The 15,473-nt window shown below is 45.7% G+C and overlaps 2 protein-coding genes across 4 annotated transcripts in view; both read left to right on the top strand.

Annotated features, from left to right (window-relative positions):
• The window catches only part of LOC147433535 (uncharacterized), a 37,434-nt gene that overhangs the window by 14,330 nt on the left and 7,631 nt on the right, over nucleotides 1–15,473 (top strand). The window lies entirely within an intron of this gene.
• Nucleotides 3,315–4,025, top strand: LOC147433536 (uncharacterized). The gene has a single exon (XM_086489515.1). The coding sequence runs from the start codon at nucleotides 3,315–3,317 to the stop codon at nucleotides 4,023–4,025; it is 711 nt and encodes a 236-aa protein (XP_086345641.1).

The following is a 15,473-nucleotide window of genomic DNA, read 5'->3' on the forward strand; positions in this document are numbered from 1 at the left end:
CCTATGGCAGTAGTCATCCAATGTATTTTTATTAATCATTTTCAAGTGATGCCAAGCCGTAATGACATCTTGTGCATATTCATCTAATATCCAAGTTGACGTGAAAATTGTCTTGAAATTTTAATCACGTCGCAGGTGCTTCTCTGCGTAACAACAGAGTAGACCACCATGTTTGTACAGTCCTTTCAAGTAAGATGCCGCCTTTTGCATCCTAGAGTGTTCTGTGAACCGTCCTTCAGAGAAGGCGATGTCAAACGGTTGTAGAAACTCAAGGGCTCGATGGGTGTCCTGGTAGCGAAAATGTCTCAAACCTGACGGCCTGACTCCCTTCCTTGAACTCCTTGGTTTTCTTGTTGATTTGGTCATTGTCAAAAGAGGACGAGCTCTCCTCCTTTGAATTATCAGATGGCCTTCCATGCCTTCTAGACTTTGTCAAAAATCTTCTTCAAAAAGAATCTTGTATTTGGTGCTTAGAAATTTAGGAATCTTAGCACCCTCGAATACTTCAAATGGATCCTTCCCCGTTTGTTGTTGTAGGCAAACTCCACCAAGGGAAAATACTTTTCCCTGTTAAGTCTTCTGATCCGAAGTATAAATCCAAAACCATTGAATTGGCTATCTGAAATTGCCCATCTGTCTGTGGGTGGAATGAGGAGGAGAAGTGCATCCGCGTGCCAATGTTCTCCCAGATTGCCCTCCAATACAAACTAGTAAACCGGGGATCTCTCTCCAAAGCAATGGACTTAGGCATGCCATATATTCGAAAAATCTGTGAGACAAACAGTTTCGCCAAATGATCAGGCTTAACTGTGTTCTTTACTGGAATGAAGTGGGCCTGTTTGCTGAATCTATTGATGACTGTCCAAATGCCAGCATGCCCACTTTGAGTCTTGGGAAGATCGAAAAATAAAATACATAGCAATGCTTTGCCAAGGACGGCAGGATATGGGTACAGGCTGTAGAAAACCTGGTGCCTCATGCCTGTCAAACTTGACCTTTTGGCATACTAAGCAACTGCCAACAAACTCGTCCACATCCTTTTTGAGCCTCGACCAGTAAAAGTAACGGTCAACACCCTTCAAGGTGGTATCTATGCCGCAGTGGCCGGAAAAAGGTGGACAATGGCACTTTGTCAAAACCTTTTCCCTCAAAGGTTGCGTAACGCACATTGTTTCCACATCAAATAGCCGTCCCGTATGGCTTAGCCTGCAACTATCTCTCCACTCTGTATCTGGTGAAAGATATCTGCAAAATCAGGATCTGTGGCGTACTATCCTCGAAGCTTCGATGATGTATCGCGGAAATAGCCAGAACCAAGGGGTTCCGAGACAATACATCTGTCACAAAGTTGTTCTATCCCTGAACATGGACTATCTGAAACTGTGACAAGATGTTAGCCCATTGCATCTGCTTTTCCGAAGGTTGCTTCCGCAACAAAAAGTAGCGTAAACTTTGATGATCTGTAAAGACTGTAAAATCAGCTCCGAGTAAATAGTGTCGCCATTGAGTAAGACTACTATTAGCTATTTTTTTCATAAATCTGTGCAACCATGACGTAAAAACATCCTGCTCTCGTAAGCAGATGGCCTTCTTGCATCAAGGCTGCTCCTAAACTGCGACCATAAACATCAGAATAAACTTCGAAATGCCAACACGAGTCCAGTAGGCAACGTAACATTTCTTTGAGAGTCTCAAAGGCTGCAATCTCTGTCGTCCCTGTAAAAGGAACTCCTTTTTGAGTCAGCAAAGGTGAAGCTATCTCTGCAAACTGTTAGGGTTACACCACCGTTGCTTCGCCATTTTGTACGGCTAGTGATTGTCCCGGGCTGGCCACCCGTTGCACACCACGTAGGTTGCACAGGCGGACACTTTAGCACGTGTTCGGCTGGTCATTTTTGAGCCTGGCTGGGTGTACACACATCTTTAGCCATTTTTGGGCTTTTATGTTTTTTTGTATCAGTTACACATTTTTGCCCTACCTTAACCCAACATTCTGTAAAAGCAATGCTTGGGGTCTTGTAGTCATCATTGTGTACTGAGAGCATCATTTGCAGAGCACTTGTGTTTCTAGTGTTCTCTCTCTCTCTCTCTCTCTCTCTCTCTCTCTCTCTCTCTCCAGCGTTTCCGGAGCGCCTGGCTCTCACCCTCTCCGCTGGTCACTCTCACATGGTATCAGTCGCCAGCAAGTGAAGACACCATCGATCTCAGCAACCAAGGCTAGTGCTAGCAGTTCTTCACACTTTTGTCGTGGGAACACTGAAAATTCAGCCTAGCGTTCTTTTGCATCAACCTGTGTTTTCTGCAACCATCAGCATTTTTGCAGTTTTGCCTTGCATTTGTGCTCTTGCGGCCTTGATCTGCATCCCTTGCAAGTAGCACTCTCTCCTCAGCCACAAATCGCATCAGATTCGCCCCAGATCAGCCCTACGTTTTTGCTGGCCAGATTTGCGTTTTTTGGTCAGTTGGCGTTTTTGGTGTCTTGCTGCTTTTTATGTAAAACTCTGCCCTTGTGCACCCGAGGGAGTGGCCTCTACCTGCCTGATCTGCCCTTGCATCGGCAGACACTTGCAGTCTTGCAGATCTACACCACGGTCAGGTACCTACATGAGATCGGCATTTTTTGGCATCTTTTACCTGCTGTTTTTTCTCTGTTTTAAGCCCCTCGACGGCTGCAAACTGCAAGAATCCCCTCATCTGAACCTCTACGAAGCTCCCTTACCGATCGGTGGCGTACAGGCACGCTGAAATCTCTGTTATAGCAGTGTTTTCAGCACCCTTTGCAGCATTTTTTGGGCGGATAGCAGGCTGATTTTTTTGCCTATTGCGTGGTCGATCACTCCATTGCTCGTTAGGACACCATCCGGTGGTTGCCCGAGCGGTTATTGTGGACTGCTACAGCTTTGGAGACGGTACCTTCTACGGCGACATGAGATCCTATCCCTTGATCCTTGGGACCACTCTTTGAGCACGCAACATGTCGGCTCCGAAGCAGAAGGGACAACAACAACAATCCCAGAAGGGGTCCAACACGTCTTCTACGACTAGGCCACTTCCACTCCTGCGACTACGTAGTCATCTGCCAATGCAACATCCAAGAATTATTCCCTCACACAGTTTGCTGAGGAGAAGAAGTTGGATTTACACAACTATGCTGTGTGGAGGACACGAGTCCGCACAATCATTGCCTACGATTGACTTGGGGAGTGGTTGAATGATTTCACTCATTCGGCTACCAAGCCTACTCTTCCCACCGCCACTTAGACCAGATCGACGAGTGGGTGGATCGGCACATACGAGTCTTCACCTTTCTTATGATGAACCTCTCGGACCGCATCACGAAGGAAGTTTCCAAAGAGGAGCATGCACATCCATTGTGGAGACAGATTCTTGACGAGTTTGAGGAGACCTCGTTTGCCAGACAATTCACACTTGAACAGGAGTTGTACAACGTTCAGTTCAAGGATTTCAACTCACTCGATGAGTTGACCCGGCGCATGCAGGAACTCTGGGACGACCTTGTCTCTGTCGGAGGCGAAAACACCTCGGCACGTATGACTGGCCTCTTACTAGTCAAGCTTCCCCCACACTTTTATCCCTACTTTCAGAGTTTGCTCACATCTGGACGTACCTCTTTTCCCACCTGGGACGAGATTCTCCCTTCCCTCAGACAGATCGAGGGGCACTCCGCATTCAAAGCGGGAGGTGCTGTTGATGCAGAAGGAGCTTTGATAGCTCAAGGAGGCAACAAGAAAGGCAAAGGTAAGAAGAAGAAGAAGAAGAAGGACATTGAATGTCACCATTGCCGCAAGAAAGGGCACAAAGAATCGGAATGCAGAAAGAAGAAGCGAGAAGAGGCCAACAAGGAGAAACAGACAGCCTTGACTGTAGTTGTGGCCTCTCACGAGACGGCGGGGACCGCTCTTGCTACATCGCAGTCACGTACTTGGATTCTTGACAGTGGAGCCACCACTCACATGACTCCCCAACAATCTTGGTTTAGCTCTCTCAGGGAGACTCATGGGTAGACCGTAGACTGTCACTATGGGTGACAAGCACGAGGTTCAAGTGCCCCCCGCAAATAACCATCTTGAGCTGTTCAACGACTCCCTCATCACTCCTCCCGCAAATAACCTAAAAAGGTCCGGGCCATGAGATATAGAGGTCTTTTACAACCGAACGTCCCCCAGACCCCAGCTTGCGTCGTTTGGAGGTCGTGAGAGTAACCACTGCTCAGACTTCTGAATACTCCCTTCGCAAATAACCATCCAGGTCCGGGCCATGAGTAACAACAATACTCCCCCCGTAAATAACCACAAGGGTCCGGGCCATGAGTAAAAACAACATTGTTCACACATTTTAATACTCCCCCCGCAAATAACCACAAGGGTCCGGGCCATGAGTATGAACAAGTATTCTCAAACATCATTTCTCAGTATTCCACCCGGAAGTAAAATCACCAATCATTGAGACCAGTATTAAAACCTGAGTCAAACAATTCAAATCGGCACCAAGACAGGTTTAAAACAAATACCATCCATTTCAAACAAATTCCAACATGATCATCAAACAAGTTCTCAAACAAAACTCAACTTAAAAAAACAAGCTTCACATTAGCCAAGCTCGAAAAGTCAACTGACTTTCCATCCCGAAACCTGCACCAAATTTTTTTTTAGGGTTAGGTTCCTTCCATAAGGTCGTAGCTGACCGCACCATGGTCGAGAAGCTCTTGGACAGACAGTGTTCCTGTGGCGGTGATGGTAGTCTCAAGACATAGCAGTCACACCGGACCTTCGAGGTTATCTACAAGAGACACCTGGTGAGAAATGTCTAGAAATTTCAAGTTATAATCTGCTAGGGTTTCCATGGCAAGCATTTCAGGATACCCCACTCTACCAGAAGTTGCACTCCGAAGAAAGATGTCAGAAGCCATATAATTTTGGGAAAATTTTTTCTTGAAAGCTTGCCAAGTCCTTGGAGTGTGCGGCTTGGTAGCTATAGACATCAACATTTGCATGGCACTGCTTTTGAGAAAGACAGTGACTCGAACAAATATTGGATCCTTCTCTTGCAAGTGATCTTTTTGGCTTATGCCCTGCAAGACATAAGCGGTGAAGACGGGAGCGCGCCTGATGCGCGATGAAGTAAGGGTGGGAGTCGCTAAAAAGTCTGGGGTCGGGGCACAAAGATTCTTTAAATGAAATTCCAGTAGTCTCTTGTTTGCTCTGTCTGCTATTTTGTAGGACCGGTATGCTTTCAGAAAAGCACACACGTGATGCCTGATACCACTGTCAAAAGACGGGCACCATGTGCCAATAGTAAAGAACAGACTGAACAGACTTTTAGCACTTCAATAACAACTGAATTGAGAGAGGGACAACACGCGACATGGAATGATGGAATTCCACCCCAGAGAGTATTGGCCCAAACCTTGGCGCCCCTTTCAGTATTTCTTTATATTGCATCAACACAGTACAAGCCGGTACTCCACACTCTGCACCTTCTCTAGGAAGCATGCCAGAGAATGAGCCCATGGCCTCATATTGAAAGGCCCTAGGCCCCAAAAGCAGTTTACAGGAAAAGCCTTCAAACTCAAAAGCATCTAGTCCAAAAGCAATGCCAAAAAGCTGCCAACGTAAATCACGAAAATTTGTACAATTGCCACGTCAGCAATCAGCGCAAAACGTGGAAATCTGTAGAGTCTGTCACGTCATCATGTCAATGCAAAATCAGGGTTTTTCGTACAACTGCCACGCCATCAGATTCTATGTTGTGTGTGAGGGTCCAACTTTATTTCAATTCCTTTATGTCACTCGGCCCCATCGGATTGGTTCCCATAAGTTGGTAGGACTTCTTCCGCTTTTGCTTGTTCTTCTTAGGGTTTAGGCCCCTCGGCAAACACAAGGCCAGACTTGTTACTTGGGGTTTCACACAGCGACCATGCGTGGACTTTGACGAGACTTTTGCTCCCACCGATCGCATGACTACCATACGCACAGTGTTTGCTCTTGCAGCCAACTTTGGTTGTCCTATCTTCCAGATGGATGTCAAAAGTGCTTTTCTGAACGGAGATTTGGATAAAGAAGTTTATGTGGAGCAACCTTCTGGGTTTCGTATACCAGGCAAGGAGGACTGACCTTCGACTCATCTGTGTTGTCTCAGCATCCGGTGCTGAGAGGGGAGGGGGTATTAGAGTTACATCACCGTTTCTTTGCCATTTTGTATGGCTAGTGATTGTCCCGGGTTGGCCACCCATTGCACAACACATAGGTTGCACAGGCGGACACTTTCGCACGTGTTCGGCCGGTCATTTTTGAGCCTGGCTGGGTGCACACACATTTTTAGCCATTTTTGTTTTTTGCACCAGTTACACATTTTTGCCCTACGTCAACCCAACATTCTATAAAAGCAATGCTTGGGGTCTTGTAGTCATCATTGTGTATTGAGAGCATCATTTGTAGAGCACTTGTGTTTCTAGTGTTCTCTCTCTCTCTCTCTCTCTCTCTCTCTCTCTCTCTCTCTCTCTCTCTCCTGCATTTCCGATGCGCGTGGCTCTCACCCTCTCCGCTACTCACTCTCACACGAACTTCCAATTGAACCACCAATAATAGGAGTAGAAGCCGAGATAAGCTTTGATCCTCATGAACATTCTTCAAATCAGGCCAATAGTCTGAATTTTAAGCGGGTCCACATTTATTTTTTCTGCTGAGACAATGTGTCCCAAGAAATGTATCGTAGGGAAGAAAAACTCGCTCTTTTTCACATTTAGAACCATTTTATGCTTCCACATTGTCTAGAAAACTCTAAAAATCCTATCCATCAAGCGATTGAATGTAGCAGGAGCATTCGTAAGACCATAAGGTATCACCAAATATTCATGCAAACCATAAGTCGTTTTGAAAGCTGTCTTGTAGACGTCTTCCAGAAGCAATTCGGATTTGATGATAACCACTCCTTAGATCGATTCTGCTAAAGCAAGTAGACCTCTGAAGTCTGTCGAGTATATCATCGATCCATGGGATAGGGAATTCGTTCTTCATAGTGATTTTATTGAGAGCTCTATAATCAATGCTCATTCTCCAAGATCCATCTTTCGGGTTCATTGTTTCTTTATTGTGGGCTCGGCTAACTGTGTAAGGTGGCTGGTTCGGTGGTGTACTATCGGGAATGAATCATGTGATCTTCAAGACTTGAAGGAGGCAACTCGCCTGGTAAGCCCTCAAAGAAACAGTCAGCCTGAGCTGCAGAAAATTTTGGGGTTCTTCTTTGAGGTATGACATATTCGACCTTTGATCATCATTTAGATCTTTCGGGTAAACAAAAAAGAAGTGGATTTCATCAAGTGGGATGGACTTGCCGTTCAGTTTCCATCAAGTACAATCTCTTTGCCCTTCTCATTCTTCAAGATGGCTTTCGTGGCCCTATAATTGACCACGACACTGTTCTTGGGGAACCAAGGGATTCCTGGGAGGACGTCACACCCTTTCAAAGGCATGATGTAAAAGTCTGCGTGCCCTAAATACCCTTGACAATGCAAATGTAGTTTGCCAATACAGGTGTAATGGCAACATCCCGTGCGGGTTCTGCTAGAACAGCCTCGGCCTGTGGTCCCATTTCCTTGGGCGTAATTCCAAATAGAGCTGCCAATTCGGTTGAAGTTGGCCTTGGCTTCTCCATCAAAGAATATAAGGGTTTCGTGGTTTCGCACTTTGCCCCATGCTGTGCAAAGTTTGGTATTTTTGTTCATCTGATCAAGGTCGGCGGTCTCCACAAAATCTGGCACCAGTCCTGTCCTACTTTCATCTTTCCTTTTCTTCCACGCTCGGCTGCTGCTTTGTAACTCTCTGCTTATCTTTTGGTGGTCCTTTGGTTCTTCTTTTCAAGAATACTGTCCAACTTCCTGCAAGTATAGGTTCCGCTTTTTTTGCACTCGTATGTCCTTTCAGCTTTCCTCCCTACGTGAGAGGAGAATCAATGGCCGAGAGTTTCGCCATCTTGAGTCAATCTCATCAATCGGGTAATTCTTCAAGTGTTTCGCAAATCTTGGATCTCTTGAGTACTTGATCAATCTTTTCATACATGTATCAATCTGCAGTTGCCGTTTGTACTCCGTTCTGGCAAACTTTTCTGCAAAGAGTTTGTCCAAATCTTCATTCTTTTCTTCAGTACCCACACCGGATTTCAAATTTTCTCTGCCTACCGACTGAGAAGTGTTATCTCTGTCAGATTCTTCACGAAAACCCATGTGTAATGTGGAATTCTTTATGGCTTATGCCCTGTAAGACAGAGCAATGAAGAGGGGAGCACGCCGAATGCGCGATGTACGAAGGGTGGGGCTGGCTTATAAGTCCGGGGTTGCGGCACGAAGATTTTCTTTCAGAAAAACCTGTTGTGTTGCAAAAAGGATCACATCCTCCGTAGAAGAAGATTTTTTCTGAGCTCTGATACCACTGTAACATGCTTGAACACTCCAAGCGAGAAATCAATAGCAACACACGAACAAAAACTTCATAATCACCGAATTTCAATAAAAAGAGAGAGATAGAGAGTCGACACGGCCTTGCGTAGTTCCGTGCCCAGAGGTATCGGCCCCAAAGTCTGGAGCCCCTTTCTGTATTTCTTTATCATTAATCATTACAAAGTACAACTCTCGAGGGACCTCTGCTCTCAGACTCTACGTCCAGATGCCCTAAAGAGTGAGGCCCTTAGGGCTTATTTATTCTTACAAGGGATGCCCTAAAAGCAGATGTCCCAAAAGTTTTTAGGCCCAAAAACTGCCAAAAAGCAGTGAGTGTAATTTGCTGAATTCCGTACAGTATGCCACGTCAGCACCTGCCAATGCAAAACTCGAAAATCCGTACTACTTGCCACGTCAACGCTTTTGCAAGGACTTCCGAACTGCTGTCAGCGTAAATCGCGGGTCTGTCGTACAACTGCCACTTCATCAGTTGTTTGCGTCCGGGCAGTGCTGCCATCATCCATGTCATCATTTTGTGACAGTCATGTGGTTTGCCGAGGCAAGAGCCTCTTGCATAGGTATTGGATTAGCTAATTGCTAATTCCCCGCAGGTACAAGTGAACACCGAGAGATTTCACGCGAAAAATCTTGTCCGATTCAAAGGGCAAGTAGCCCTATAGGTGCGGGAGCTCGAGGGCTTGCTACGGATGCGACGTGCATGCGAAACGGAGCGTGAAACAGATTACAGCCTGCTGTGTATTTTTGCAGGTTTAGGGTTTTGACCTTAATTGATCCCTAATATCCCCAAGAGCTTCGGGAAAGCGAGGGGATCAATGTGTAGGTGTTATGGTGCATTTTCGGGGCATAAAACAGAGAATTCAGCGTGCTGCAGATTCTCGCCAGCTTTGAAAAAGTGCTCAAATGTGCTGGGAAAGTCACCTTTTGCACGGGGATTTTGTCTGTGAAGCCTTCTGCTGCAATTATGCTGCTGAAATCGGGCTAGAGTATGCCATTTTCAACCCGGTAAAAAAGGGACAGCTCGTAGGAACTTGCAAGTTTTCTCCCAAGTTTAATAAGAATAAAGAAATACCCAAAGGGGCGCTAGTCTTTGGGGCCTACAGGGTGTCACCATTTTCTTGGAAGCACTCTAGCTTCCAGGCCATGCTTTGTTTGAAGTGTTAATTCCAGTCATAGGTTTATTCATGAAGTTTCTCTATGTTGCAAAGTTCAAGTAAAGAATTGGGTGAAAGCTAAAGTCTACCGCCCTACGGGCCGGTTTCACTCTGATGCATCTGAATAGAGAATGACGTCTGTCCCTCTGAAGGAATCCTCAAATGTTTCCAATCGCAACGAGCCATAGCAATTCCACAAGATTGGTGACCCTGTTCTCTCTCTCTCTCTCTCTCTCTCTCTCTCTCTCTCTCTCTCTCTCTCTCTCTCTCTCTCTCTCTCTCTCTCTCTCTGAGGTGTATTTGGCTACTTAGTCGGACGTTCCTACGCTCGGGTTAAAATCTGAGAGTGGCGAACGGGTTGTTTAGCCACTGCGAATGAAGGCTAAGTGGAGGACATCATCTTGTTAGATAGAGGTACTTTCATTGCTATTTTCTCATCATAGGAGTTGCCTCTATAGTTGCGAGTTGCTTTCCTCACCTTAGGACATAAATTGATTTTTGTTTGCGTCTAGGGTACGAAGATTGTGACATTAGCGCTTTTGAAGACAAATGTCAGGTCTCGAAATATCGTGTAAAAATTAGTTTGGTTACCTGACATGTTGAGGCAGATCGGGTCCATATTTGGTATACCTTTTATGTGCGGAGTTCAGACCCGGACATTTGTGCCATTTATTAAGGTGGCTACCACCCCTTCCACAGAGTTCCCAAACACTCACTTTTGAGTGGAAATCCGTATTACACTCGCGAAGGATTGTGGTTACAGGCAGATTTTGGTACCTTCCATTGGCTTTTTGTGATGGAGGACAAATGGGTCCCATCTTCCTCTGATCTTATTTTGGGGTGCCACATCTAGACATGATGGAATGGATGCGGATGATTTTAGAGGCACAACATGGGGGTTTTACAGTTCCTTAGCATTTTTGAGCTTCAACAGGAGGTTTCTTTGAGTGGATACTTTATATCATTTTAGTAGCTAGCATTGGTTTCGCTACATTGCCAGAGGTGGAGAGAGCTTTTGGTGGATTTGTGTAGACTTCCTACAGCGAGATAGAGCTTCGTCACCACTTAATGATTTAAGTATCTAATCCTTTGATGCATCGTGTGGTTGTATGTCTATTTTCTATGGCGGAGAGCTTTTGGTGGATTTGTGTAGACTTCCTACAATGAGATAGAGCTTCTTCACCACTTCATGATTTGAGTATCTTATCCTTTGATGTACCTTGTCGTTGTATGAGTTTTCTTCCCCATGATCTCGTTGTATATCTTTGAGGGTTTTTCCCATATCTCTTGTATATAGACCTTTGGTTGATTGTATGTGATGATGCAAAAGGTCACAAGCCCCGCTTTTTACTGAGTCAAAACTTTGGCGTCATACTTTGGTTCGAGCCATGTAGACGAGAAGAGTTTCTGAAACCCCACCAAATTGCAAGGTGATTTGTTGCGCAACACTAGAATTGACTGAGCATTCCCCTTAAGATGCGAAGCTGTTTTCGGCACTTTGAAAGCTTCTATACAATTGCCTTTGGAGAAAGCGGTGTCAGACTGCTTGATAAAAGTCAATGTCTTGTTCGTATCTTAAAATCTGGAGAAAGTATCAGACTTGACACTTTCATCGCTATTCTTAAATTCTTTCTTAGGCTTATGAGGCTCTATATCATCATACATAGTCGGCCGAAGTATGTGGCTCAGTTTAGGCCCAAAAGTAGATCCAAGGGTAGCGTCCTATCATCCTCTTCCACATCCTCATTAGAAGAATCATAATGCCTTTTGTGCCTGTGAGGCTCAGGTATTCTATGCTTTCTTTTGCAAGACTACCATAGTTTCCTGAAACCCCTTCCAAAACGGCAAAACATTTTGGGCTATTTTGGAGTTTTCGAAACGTGTTTCAAGACGCTTATTTTCCCTCTTACCTGACAATTTGCAGCTTGTAGTAAACTTTGAAATACAAATGGTCTTATGTATATAATGGTTATTGAGAAATGTTAGTGGTTTATGAGAAATGTGTGTGTGTGTGTGTATATCTCTATATCTATCCATATATATATATATATATATATATACATAGAGAGAGAGAGAGAGAGAGAGAGAGAGAGAGAGAGAGAGAGAGAGAGAGAGAGAGAGAGAGAGAGAGAGAGAGAGATATATATATATATATATATATATATATATATATATATATATATATATATATATATATATATATATATACACAGAGAGAGAGAGAGAGAGAGAGAGAGAGAGAGAGAGAGAGAGAGAGAGAGAGAGAGAGAGAGAGAGAGAGAGAGAGAGAGAGAGAGAGAGATGAAAATGAAATGTTATATTTAACGTCTTCAAAAGGCGAAAATGACCTATTAGGCCAAACTGATACAATCTTGGTGGATCTAATACAATGTCTGGGTACAAAAATAAAATGAAGTAAAGTGAAAAACTAAAATCTTAACTGCTAGATGTGAACTAAGCAGATAGCTGGAATTGTGTAGGATACGAGTAGGGAGGTGAAAGTAGTGACTGGGGGACTAATACAACACAATGTGGGTGTGCGCGTGGGAATATAATGGGTGAGAGCTGTTACAAAGGCTGATACAAGATGAGCAGGGTGTACAATCCACAAAAGAGCTAAATAATAGGAGACACATCATCGGTCACTGGCGGATCTCATCAATCTCCTCCATGGTCAATAGTTTGACCGTGCGTCGTGCATGTCGGGCCAAAGTGATTCGAATCCTCTGATGTAGCCTCTGTTGATGCTGTGTAGTCCTCCGTAGTCGTGGGCGTCTAGATCTCCCTAGCTCGTTCGCTCGATCGATCAACGTGCCTTTGTTGTGAGGAGAATGTGAGCTCTGTTGTGGTAGCTGCTCCTCTGGCTGCCCAGTGTCCTCTCTAAAGAAGTCTGTGATTCGTCTTTGAGACTGGCTAGCCTCACCTCTCATCAGGCTCTCTCTGTGTCTGCGCAGCTCGAGCAAAAACGGACCCAGACATCTCTGGTCTTCATACCCCATGACTCTAGAGAGTGGTCCAAAGCCCTCTTTGAACAGCCAATGAAAGTGGCCTCGTATCTCATAGTGAACTGGGCAGTGGCATGTGTAGTGCAACTCTGTCTCAGGCTCCATGTGACATAGGGGACATGTCGTGGCCTCTGTTGGTACTCCGCTGTATCTACCAGTCTCTATCCGAAGCTGGTGTGAAGATGTGCGTATCTGGCCAATAGCACATAGTATCCCATGAGATAAGTGGGTGTCCATGTATCTGGGCCTCGTCACAAAACCATCCTTGGTAAGCTGGAGAAGATGCTCTCTATAGAAAGCCATCTTCGTGCCCAACTCTTGTGCTGAGTGGATCCAAGTCCTCCTAGTATCTAGCTGAGTCAGGTCGTCGCAGATGAGCCTGGTGATCTCAGACTGTGTAAGAGTCAGAGATGGTGCATCCAATGAGTACTGGAAGGGGGGCAATCTGTCCATGTTGAACCCATGTACCTAAAACAATGATGTCATCTCTCCATGCCACCTGTGTCTTCCTGCAAAGCTAAATGTTGAGAGGACTCAAGTGCTAGGCGGGCATACTGTCTCTGGGGAAATCCCACAAGCGGTGTAAAACAGAGACTGATCTGGTAAGCACCTCAACCACTAGTGGGGGGGCAGCTAGCTCTGCTTGAATAATGTCATGGGGTACTAAAGCCTTGACTCTAATAAGCCGCGAGGTCATAGAGACTAGAGGCTTCTCCATGTCTCCCCATCCATCAGTGAAACCCGACCTCTCGTGATGGTTTAATGAAGGCCCCCATATCTGAACTCCATAGAGCAATGCGGAAGCCACCAATGTGTCAAAAAGCCAGAGCTTCGTCCGAGGCTCCTGAAACTGAATCTGTGAACACATCCTCTCCAATCCACCCAATGCTACATGTGCTCTAGTCAGTCTAGTGTCTGCTGCTCTCCTCAATGAAAATGCTGGTCCACTAAAGACCACCCCAAGGTAGGTGTGAGCATCTGTATACTCCACTGTCTCATGGCCGTATGTGAAAGTGGGTGCCGATCTCCTGGTCTATTGTGCGGTGGTGTTGAACACCATAACCTTGGTTTTACCAAGGTTGACAAACATACCACTATCGTGAGCAAACCTATGCAAAGCATCCAAGTGACGTTGCATCCCCTCCGGAGAGTCGGAGATCAACACAATATCATCAGCATATAACAATAGTGGAATCCATGTCCCTACCAATTGTGCACCTCTATCACCCTCTCTCTCAATATAGTTAGAAACCTCATCCACATACATACCAAATAGAGTAGGAGAGAGCGGGCAGCCCTGCTTCACCCCGATAGTGGAGTGAACTAATGTAGATAACCCCTTTGGAGTGCGTACATGCCCCACTACAGACCTGTTTAATGCCATAATCCCCCAAATCAGCTCTGTGGGTACTCCCATCTCTTGTAGTATGCGCATCAATCTACCTCTAGGCACTGTGTCAAATGCTTTGCGGAAGTCCACAAAGCTACAATAGATCCGTCTCCCATGTGATCTGCCCTCCTCAATAATGGCTCTGAGTGTCAGAATGTGGTTAAGAGTAGAAAAACCTCTCCTGATCCCTGCATGCCCGGCTGCGCGTATACCCTCCCCTCCCTCTTTGCCCATCTACTCAGCTGTTGCTCAAGAATGGATGCGTACAACCGTGCCGATGTGTGTCCAATCAGGATAGTGCGATAATCCCCAAGCTCCATAGGGTCTCCTGACTTGAAGATAGGTACAATAGTAGATAAACTCCAAGTATCAGGCAAACCTTCACCCATGGCATGGTTGAACCGTTGAACATCACTGCTAGAAGCTCTGCAAGCAGATCCCTGGCATGTATAAAATGCTCAGCCACTAAGCCATCATGATCATATGCTCTCCCGGTCCTCATGCTATCAATGGCCTTCTTCACCATCTTAGCGGTGAAAAAAGCACATGTATGTGGGGGGGGGGGGGGGGGGGGGGGGGTTTCGGGAAGAGGCAGATGTCGAGCCAAAAATGCCCTCTTCTTCCGCCGCACTAGGCGTCTGAAGGCAATCTGTGACTGTCTATGAGCGATTTCCCCCAAAAGCACCTCCCTCTCAAACCTGGCTCGCTTCTCACGGCACTCCTCATCATACCAGCCGTTTTGGGGCATGCTCCCAAAACGTAGTCTTTGCTCAAGCTAGGTGTGTGGGTATGCCTCTTGTCACATATTGATGATGTGGCAGTGCTCGAACACACACTCAGAAAGTGATGACGTGGTTGACAGTATGGACGTGCTGGCGTGGTATGACTGTACAAACGCCCCGAATATGTGCTGACAGACAATACGGATGCCCAAAAAACGTGCTGACTGGCTGACGTGGCAGCATATGGATTTTCCACGTTTTACGCTCGCTGCTAACGTGGCCTAGCTGTACGGATTTCCGCAAACAACGCTGACTGCTTTTACTAGCAGATTTTACCCAAGATGCTTTTGGGAGCTCATTGCTTTTGATTTAGTGCTTTTGGGGGCTCTGCTTTCGGCATCCCTTTGCAACCCTTTATAAGTGACCCAAGGGGCTCACTCTACAGAGCATCTGGACGCAGAGTCTGAGAGCGAGCACCCACGGGCAGTTGTACTTTCCTCAAAGGTTAATATAAAAGAAATACCGAAAGGGGCGCCAGTCTTTGGGGCTTATCTCTCTTGGCACAGAACTACGCCGGGCCGTGTCTACTCTTAAATTTGTGAAGTGTTTTGAAGTGAATCTCTACTGTGTCGTGACAGAATCTTGACTTGGGGTGTCCAAGTTTGTTACACCTTTGTTGCTGCTACTGCATTATGCAATGTTTGTGTCAATAAAGTAGTAAGCTCTTCC

Source organism: Adiantum capillus-veneris, chromosome 19 (genome assembly GCF_014529385.1).
Source record: "Adiantum capillus-veneris isolate H3 chromosome 19, ASM1452938v2, whole genome shotgun sequence".
Taxonomy (NCBI): Eukaryota; Viridiplantae; Streptophyta; class Polypodiopsida; order Polypodiales; family Pteridaceae; genus Adiantum; species Adiantum capillus-veneris.